The sequence below is a fragment of the Solanum pennellii genome, chromosome 6, assembly GCF_001406875.1.
Source record: "Solanum pennellii chromosome 6, SPENNV200".
In the NCBI taxonomy this organism is placed as follows: domain Eukaryota; kingdom Viridiplantae; phylum Streptophyta; class Magnoliopsida; order Solanales; family Solanaceae; genus Solanum; species Solanum pennellii.
The window spans coordinates 41,348,869-41,359,259 of NC_028642.1; the positions used below are offsets into that span (position 1 = coordinate 41,348,869).

General features: G+C 31.3%; 1 protein-coding gene and 1 pseudogene across 1 annotated transcript; both read right to left on the reverse strand.

Moving 5' to 3' along the window:
- Window positions 1–6,743: 6,743 nt before the first annotated feature.
- Window positions 6,744–7,803, reverse strand: LOC107021117 (PRA1 family protein B3). The gene has a single exon (XM_015221715.2). It carries the CDS (start codon window positions 7,680–7,682, stop codon window positions 7,026–7,028), a length of 657 nt encoding a protein of 218 aa, XP_015077201.1. The 5' UTR covers window positions 7,683–7,803; the 3' UTR covers window positions 6,744–7,025.
- Window positions 7,804–9,443: 1,640 nt separating this feature from the next.
- LOC107022323 lies at window positions 9,444–10,180 on the reverse strand (annotated as a pseudogene).
- Window positions 10,181–10,391: the final 211 nt, after the last annotated feature.

Here is a 10,391-nt window from a genome sequence, read left to right on the forward strand (position 1 = left end):
GTTGCTCAGCCACCAGAAGACATGAGATCAATTCAGAGTATTTCTAAAAACCTTTTTCACGATATTGTTATTGTAATATCATATTGGAGGCATGGAAAGTAGTTAGTGTCTTTTCTAACATGTTCTTATCTTTTATAACTTCCCTACATAATTTTAATTGGGAAGTTATTCTAAATACAACAGGGTTATACTCAATTACGGTTTCATAATCTTGAAACGATAAGTGCATCCACTCATAACGAACCCTTGGCAATACCGTTGCCTTGAGGTGGTCATACCTCCCTTTCAAACCTATCCACAATTCAAGTGGATCTTTCACTGTTAGGTATTCAACCTTCAGGCTTTCATCAAGATGATGATGAAGGAAAATCATAGCTTTCGCTTTATCCTGACTTAATGTCGTATTTCCTTCGATTATACTATCACCAAGACCCTTAGCAGTAAGTTGAATTTCAGCATCAAGTACCCATGAAAAATAATTCTTTCCAAAAATGTCAAGTGTCATAAATTCAAGCTTTGACAAATTCGACATTATGAAAACTATCATAAAATAATTTTGAGTTAATATTATAATATTGATTTGTTTATCATAAATGACAAATGAATACTTTATGTTTCAAATGATTAAGAATTAGTATAAGGTATATTATATGCATGAAAATGAAATGTTACAAGAACATGTAAACTTATAAAGTATGAAGCGATAGATTTAATATATGTACTAATTATTTTTCAATATTTATTTCTAGTTTCAATGTAGTTATTAATTTAAAACATTTGTAAGCTTTTCATGTCATATTTAATACAATACTACTCTCATTATGACACAGAAATATTTATCATAAATTTATGACAAGAAAATATTTACAAGTCTTCTAGCTATCATGCTATCATATTGCTTAGTATTGAATTTAGAGTTATAAATTAGTAGCATAAATAACATAACAATAAACTTGAAACATATTGATTATTATGTCTATAAAGTATTATAATAATGCCTAAAGCAGGTTATATATGCAGTAATGAAAATACTAATCAAAGAGTTATGCAAGTCCTATTAGAGATGTTATAAACACACAAATATATATCTGACTCTAAAAGAAAGTTGATTAACTTTTAGGAATTAATTTCGAATTAAGTATGTCTCAGTTGGCTAGAGACTCGTGTTGATAACGTGTTGTAAAATGAGAGAAAAATACAAGAATACACAAACAATAATGGTAGACAAATGTTGATGGAAGTATAGAGTGGAGAATACTATTTCAATTCTTCACGTATATTTCATAAGGGTGAAAAGACTACCCTTTTATAGTATTTAGAAAACACCATTTTACATCCTTTAACCAAAGACTAGGTTCATTACGTTATATTTTGTATGAAATAAAACATCCACAATTCAATAATTTTATAACAAAACATGTTTTTTTTTCTGAATTTTCTCTCTCTCATTTTCTTATTTCTCTCCCTTCACGTCTCTTTCTCCTCTTTTTTCTTTTACCATTTCTTATCCCGTTTTATTTTCTGAAAAATTCTTTTTTTCTTTTTATTTTTTCCCTTTGATTTTTTTCCGGTAAAATCATTTTTTATATCAATTGTAGATAGAATATATAATCAAAAATTAAATTTATCATCAATATATGAATTTTTTTATTTTAATTTATTTGGTATAATACATTCATTATATTAAAATTGAATTAGATAAATTTTAACTTGATATCAAAATTAAATTTTATTATACATCATGTAAATTATTTTAATGATATTAAAAAGTTGATATATATTTTATTAGATTATGGTGTTACGTATTATAGGGTTGCAAAGTATAACTAAAATTAACTTTATCATCAATTATAAATCAATATCTTTTATAGTTCTAAATCAACATATTGCCAAAAAATTAGTCATGCCATATAGCAAAGTATATACACTATAACATATTGCAACTTTAACTCAACAAATCACCATTATTTTTTAACCAACAAATTCACCAATTATTTTTACTTGTGATAGTTATTAAAAATTTAAACTTGACACAAAGGTTACACCACATTGTGCACCATATAAATTCGTTTAATGAAACTAAAAAGTTGGTATATACTTGATCAGATTATGGTGTTATGCATTTTAAGATTGGAACATATAACAAAAGTCAACCTTATCATCAATCATAAATCAAGTTTTTTTTAATTGTTCTAAATCAACATATCACCAAAAAAATTAGGCATGTCATACAACAAAGTATATATACTATAACATATTGCAACTTTAAATCAACAAATCACCATTATAACCAACAACTCCAATTATTTTCAGTTGTTATAGTTATTAAAATTTGAACTTGACACAAAGTTACACCACAGTCCACATTGTACAACATGTTAATTAGTTTGAAGATACTAAAAAGTTGGTATATACTTGATTAGATTATGGTGTTATGCATTTTAGGGTTGAAACATATAACTAAAATCAACCTTACCATAAATTATAAATCAAGTTTTTCTTATTGTTCTAAATCAACATATCGCTAAACAATTAGCCACACCCTCCATCAAATTGAAATCAACAAATTAACAACCAATATTTTAACTACATCACCCATTAAAATATATACACTAAACATATCATAGTTAAAAATCAATAAATCACCAATTATTGTACTAGATCGTCCACCAAAGTATATTCCTTAATACATATCACTATTTAAAGTAACATATCATCAATATTTGTACTAAACCGGCCATCAAAGTGTATACACTAACATATTTTTGTGTCTAAAAATTATTCCTATAATTTATGGACCACTTGATACAAATCATATTCACTATGATAATGCGGATCTTCTTCAAATTAACAATTGTAATTTTTGGTATTGAATAAACAATCAGGCTGTTGATCGATATTAAACTTCATCAAACAAGGACTCTTTCGAGGAGTATTATCAAAAGCAACTTTCGCAGTCATAATCAATTTATTCAAGAAAGGAAAAATCTTCCTCTAAAAAATATTGTTAGAGATGATTTTAGAAAGAAACAAAAAGAGATATTCTCAAAAAAGAAATACAAACCTTTTCTTGAAAAAAATGATACAGAAAAAAAAGAGAAGAAAGTGTGCAACAATGTATTAATACCAAGGAAAAAAAGAGTGCATCAATGGTAGAAAGTGAGATATTTATTAAAGGACATATCCAAATATAATTGTGAAGCAATGGGTTACCAAGGGAAAAAAGAGTGCATCAATGGTAGAAAGTGAAATATTTATAAAAGAACATATCAAAATATATCTGCAATTGAGATTCTAAAAATAAAATAAAAGATAAAATATAATTCCGAAAAAAGTAGTCCACTAACCAATAAAATAGGACATAAATCATGTATATATTTATATTTTATAATAAATTGTCATGTTTGTAATTAAAATATTAAAGTTGTAAATAAAAATACTAAAATAATATAAATTAAGGTCTTAAATAGTATATTCTTGTAATTTTTCATAGAATAACTGACATTAGATAACTTTCGATCATTGAATTTATTATGAATAATTGAGATGGAAACGTAACAATTTTTTTTATTGTCTTTATAATATTCATATTGGTTTTTATCGTATTTATTTTATAAAACTTTAAAATTCATTATTTTGACCTAAAAGGAAGAGACACATACATTTTCAATCTCATAAAACCAATAAGATAAATATCCTAACTCGGGCATTTTGCTTTCATAAGTGAATTATAAATAAATTTTAAGGAAAACACATATAAGATCTTTTACATTTTTTTATAAAAATAATATATTATGTATGTATAGTAATAAAATATATGTATCTAATTGATCGATTCAATTTGATTCTCTCCGATTTTCTCAAATAAAATCATACTCTACCCAAATACTATCAATTTTTTAAAATTTTAAACCAAACCATACCTTTGGAAGACATGTTAGAGAAAATATTTGCTATACATTATGTGCATACCTCAATTTTCTACTAAATTAGTAATATTTTTTTTAAAAAGAAAAGTTCTTAACTTTAAGTTATTATAATTTTAAGATGATTAATTATGTATCAACATAGAAGAAATATTTTTTTTCTCTACATGTATAAATACATATTCATGACTTTATATATTGGTAAAACTTATTAAGTTGAAGATGCATTTGATTGTAAATATATCACGACTTACCTTTAGTAGAGATAAAATAATTAAGAAGAAATAAATCAAAAAATTGTATCTGAAGCAGTAAATTTGAATTTACTTATGAAATAGTACTAGTAAATACCCTAAAATTTATACCCAAAGTAGCAAATACTCTAAATAGTAAAATATATATATATATATATATGGAGTATAGCTAAACAAGCAAAAAGAATATTATTATCCAAGCCATAGTTTTGATGTGTTGATATAGTATACACTAGCAAATGAATATTAGGAAAGAAGAACAAAGTAAATGTACAACAAGAAGAGGTTTCTTGAAATATGATATGAAAAAGGGTTGGCCATACCTTCACATTCAAATTTTACTCCTCTGGAAAACATACTGCCTCAAATGCTATTCATCATTCAAATCTGCCTTTTAACTGATAAATAGAACATTTTAGCTCATCCTTCTCTTTTCCATTTTTACTACAGTATGATATAATACCCAATCAAACCAACATATTCTACATGCGCTTCATCTCCTTCAAGTCTTTGCTACTTGTAAGTTCTATCTACCTACCTATTAGAATCTAATGCTCAATAATCTACAATGCAACATCATCTCTAGAGTGACATGCTCAGGAATAAAACTTTGCAGGATCTACAAGTGTGTTTGCATTAGTCAACTCCATATGAACATCACTAATTGTTCTAGCACCATGCATCATCTGTACAATCTGAACAGTGTGATGTCATGTTCCGTCTTTGGCAGAAACAAGTTAGCACAGTGCACAACAGACAATGAACCAAATGTAAGTTGCTCATTGAACCACAACTATCTGGAATTGGAAGCAATATCTTGGTTAGTTCACAATTGGAAAAGTTTTCATGTCCTACTGAGTCGCAAGAAAAGTCACCGCGTGCTTCTTTTGGGTAGAAGCGATCCTGACTCAAGGAGGTACATGTAAGGGGTTTGATTTTATGAGGTAGAGACATTACAAGTGTGAAATTGAGATAGAGGCTAACCATTTGTTTCTGTGTGGACCAGTGGTTTCCCTGTGTGCAAAGCTGAGTCAAAGATTTGCTTTTCTGCTGGACAGGTTAAAGCATGTTGGCAAAAGGTAGAAGAAGAATCTGAGATACCATTCCAGCTTTGTATTTGGTGGATTACATAGAAAGATTGGAAACTCATGTTTGAGCCAGCACAGAGAACACATTTAGGTTAGAATACCATTGACTTCTAGTTACATATTTTGGTGTAAAATGTAACATGTAAATACTAGCATGTCCCCTCAGCTCCACCCATAAAGTTGTGTACAGAAGCTGAGTTTTGATCTTCCTTTCTTTTTTTTTTTTTTTTGCGTACAAACCCAGAGCTATCTAACTGCTACTACTACATTAATGAATAAAAATAGAATTCTATTAACCCCGCCAAAAAAAAAACGTAAGATCTCATTGCTGGACCACTCACACGCATGAGGCAGACAACTTCTATTGAAGAACGGTATAACTGACACTTGATAATAATCCTAGATGCTCTTAATAGTTAGCAAGTTGGTCATCAACTCATTTATATTAAAAAAAGAGTTGAAATAATATCATACTCAAAGAAAACTTAGTTTCATAACTTTGAGACACTTAACAAAGTAATCACAACGTCACACAAAGCATTTCCAAAATCAAGAAGCTACTCACGGTTCCTAAACCTCCATCTTATACAACCCTAAAATTATTCATTTTGCCAGTAGGTATAATAGGAACATAATGCACCTCTTTCTTACCTTTTTATACTTTTGCTCCCCTTCGGACAAGATATTCGTAAAGCTTTATTAAGAAGCAACTACTGATAATGTCCTGTATTCTAACCTGGCTTCGCAACTCTTGTAAACATTTTGTGGTTTCACATAAAATAAATTGACACTAGGAAAATAATAACCAACCATGTGCTGCCTTTTAAGAGACTGAATGCTTTCCCTGTCTCAATGTCACTAGACTAAATAGTAAATAGATGCTATCAACCAAGCGCTATAACAATAACAATCATTTAACTTTTCTAAATACAGCCAGCTGGTCATCGAAACAGATCAAAATGAAATTCATGAAGAAATAAATTCATACAAAACTGACTCAAAGACAACGGGGTCGCTCTCAAAACACTCTACCTTAATAGCTAATTTATCCACAATGATAGACAACCCTTAAAACTTCACATTACTGAGAAAATTGATTAGGCTAAACAGTTAAGAAACGACTTATCTATCTGCAAACAAACATTACGATAGAAGTGAAGAAAACTAGTGTTACCAAAACATAATCTTCCTTAAGAGGTTAGCGTTCACATAATACTTTCACTGATAAAATAAAGAGGTCAGTGCTCACATATTGTTTCTCCCTCATCTCAATCTCTTCTTCTCATTCCAGCATAACTCCACACAGGATCATCTTAAACATCTCACATTCCCCTCCTCTGATGACATGTAGCAGAGATGCCCACAAACCAACAAAATAGAAAATCATGTAAAGCAAAATCTAAGAACTATAAGCAGGAGCAGAACGAAAGTCATCATCAATTTTCAGTGTAGAAATCAACACATAAGGCAAACTATTACGTAAATTTAACATTTGAGACACCAACTTACCAATAAACATGAATTAAAATATAGTAGCAAACGAAGTAAAGAGTTAAATACAGATCTAAAAGTAGGAAATTACAGATCCAATCTAGATCTATAATCTGGATAAAAAATTTCTAAATATTTTCTGCAAAATCCAACGCAGAAACTACTTCTTCTCTACCTAGAATATTACAGTTTGAATAACTGATTCACATCAAATATAGAAGCTCCAAACCAACCTCATATCATGTCTTCAAATCAAATGGATCCAACTACACACGAGCAGCAACAGCCGGCGCAGCGGCAGCGGCGGCAGATGAAGCAGCACCACCGAGGAACGAAAGGAATCCAGCGTTGGCAGGCTCTTGATCATCAAGGAACAAATCTTCAGGAACCCTAAAAGCTCCATGAGCAGAAACAATAGCCAATCCAACAAGAAGAGCAGAGATTAGCAGGGATCCAACACTAGTGAGGAACACCACAACAATGGTGAATACAACTAATATCCCCAACGTTTCACGATCAGAGAAAGTACGGCCAAAGATAACAACGGGCTGATCTGAAGGTCTAAACAAATAGAGAAAAAACCATCCACCGAGGAGAGCAAGAAGGACAAGGAGAGAAAAAGGATGAGATAGAAGGGAAAGAGCAAGTACGCCAGCAAGTAGGGTAACATAATTGACGCGAAAATAGGAGAAGTTTTTGCGGATGCGTGAAGCTGCTTCAGCGACGGAGTCAGGACGGGCAAATGATGTGCGATCGAGAAGTTCCAACCAAGGGCGGCGTTGAGCGAAACCTTGACGGATCGAAGATGAAAGACGGGAAATGAATGAACGGAATGCGGGAGTTGAGATAGGTGCCTGAGATTGAGATCCGGCAGTAGCCGTAGATTGTGGACTGGAGATCGGAAGTGTCACCGGAGAAGCCATTGTTTTTTCTTCCTTTGTTTTTGCTCCCTTCTCGATGCGGGTACACAGAGAGAGGGAGTGCAAGTGGGAACAAAAATAATGACAACACTTCTGAAGGCTTCGTTTTTCCTTTTTTTTTTTTTTGGTTATATATATATATTCACCTATTTCTTCTCAAAGCTTGTGACAGCCAGTGATTTCCCTTTTTTCTTTACACTCCATTCCTCATGTTCTCTGTGCAACTGAATTATCTAGATACAATTTTAAGAAATTTTAAAATTTAGAGAAAAGACATAAAAATATCATTAAAGTTGTCCCATATTTATATAAAGACATTTAAATTTTCAAAGTGTCATATCACCCCACTAAATAACTATATATCGTTATAAATGGGTCATTTTTACCTATTAACTCGTCTGGTTTGTTTACACGCACGTTAGGCGCGTCATGAACCATTTTTCATTTTCATTTACCAGTTTAAAACAATCACATGTCATTTTCTTTCTTTAGTATTAATTATTTAGTCAATTTATGTCATCTTTTGTAATGTAAACTCAAAAATAGCCGTTGGAAGCCCTAATATTTTGATTTCCATGGCAAGAACAATGTTGATGCTCTCTATTTGACGACTTCATCATCTTCCTCAAGAAAATAAGGTAGGAATTCATCTTTTATTTTTTAATTTCCAGTAGAAACGTTCATTTGAAGTTTTTTATGGTTGAATTTCTTCTCAATTTTGTGATTAATTTTTTTATTGAAAATGTCAAATGCGATGTTGAATCGTATTTGTAATGATGAGAATGAGTGAACTGCGATGCAAACATGGTGACTTACTATCAATGCAAACTTCATGGTCGAAGCATAATCCAGCTCGAAGATTTTGGTCTTGTCCACGTTATCGTGTATGTTTACTAATTCTTTTATGGAGATCTTTTGTTTGTGTATTTTTCTTTAATTTGTGTTTTGCGTATTTTAGGAGGATGCGTGCAACTTCTTTAGATGGAGGGATCGAGAAGAAGTTGATATACGATCCAAGTATGTTACTCCGAGATTAGCAAAGAGAATTAAGGAGTTGGAAGAAGTATTGACATGTTATGAAAGTCGTGTTGAAAGTAACCAAGTCATGATGAAGGAGAAAAAGGGCGAATGTTGTAACTTGAAGCTAATCGTCTTAATCATTATTGTGTGTTTTCTATGTTTAAGTCTAACCAAGAATGTGAAGGATGGAAGGTGTAGGTGTGTGCAACCAAAATTGCCATAGACATCTTTAGTTACTTTCAAATTTTTGAAATTGTAGGTGTGTGTACCTAGAAACTAATTGTCTTGATCTTCCTAGTTATAGGTGTGTGTAACTTGAAGGATAGAAGTTGTTGAATGTTCAAGTTATTATTGTTCTTTGTTGTCGAAAATGCTATGATTTGAACAATTTGTTAATGTATTTGGATCTCTTATCTATATTATCGTGGCAACAATTTGAGAAACTTCACAACTATGTCAATTACAATTAAAAAGGCAACAACAAAATTGACTAAAAAGAAGACTTCATAATCGAGTTTGATTCCAACCATTCAAGTTTGTTTGGTTACACGCAAAACTGAGTTTGTTTCCAAAAAAAAACAACACAAAAATATGCATAGTTAAATTTTGTTTGTCAAAATAAACAAGACAACAAAATGTCGTACTCCCAGGCCACAGAAGTTTTCCTACTTGAAGTTGTTTGGCCTTGGCTATTAGCAGCATTAGCAGCAGCTACAGACCTAGTTTGGATAACCTTTTCACCCTTCATTCTTTCCAGGTTGCTACTGGTAATAGCTGTCTTCCCCTTCCATTTGAATTCACATACTGGTGTGTAGTCAATATCACCGGTAACAACATCAGCCCACTTTGTAACTCTTGTACCAGTATTAATGACTCTTCTACTTGGCAATCCAGACTGCTCAGTCAAATAAATACACACTCAAATATTAGACAATTAAGTTTGCATTGACAATTGTAAACTTGCATTGATAGTTGTAAACTTACATTGATAGTTGTAAACTTACATTGAGAGTTGTAAATCCATCTTCAGCTTGGTATATGCCAGCATCTACCATTCTTGGCCTTTTAAAAGGTCTTGTTTGTCCTCCACTGGTGTCCTCCTGTTCTACTGGTCTCTTCCCTTTTCCTAGGCCTCTTCCACTGCAGTTTGCTTCAGAACTAGTTTGACTTTGTTGAGTCATTCCTCTTCCTCTACTTAGTCCTTCATTCACATTTCTTTCTTGAGTCACCTCTACCTCTCCCTCTACCATTTACAGTTTGTACTTTGAAATCAAAATATTAAAACATATCTATATTATCTAACAATGATATAATAATCAGATATATTATCTCTGTGTTTGTAGCATCTCCATGTGATTGAAGTGGAACACCTCTGCCACTTGCTCTTCCTCTTGATGATCTTCTTGTGCCTCTTCCTCTGTCACTTTCAGTAGACTGTATATCAATATATCAGTACATATACATCTACATATAACTTACATTTGAAAGTAACAAATAAAAGTATCTGTGTCTGAGAAGATGGTTCAGCTGACTGACTTGGACCAGTACCTCTTGCATGATACTTCTTGGACAACTAACAAATAAAAGTACATGTATATTAATATATCACATTTGCTATATTCTTCAAAATACTTCTTGCACCATGTATTTAAATTGTACCATAAAAGATTATTCAAACCTTCTTGTCCTAAT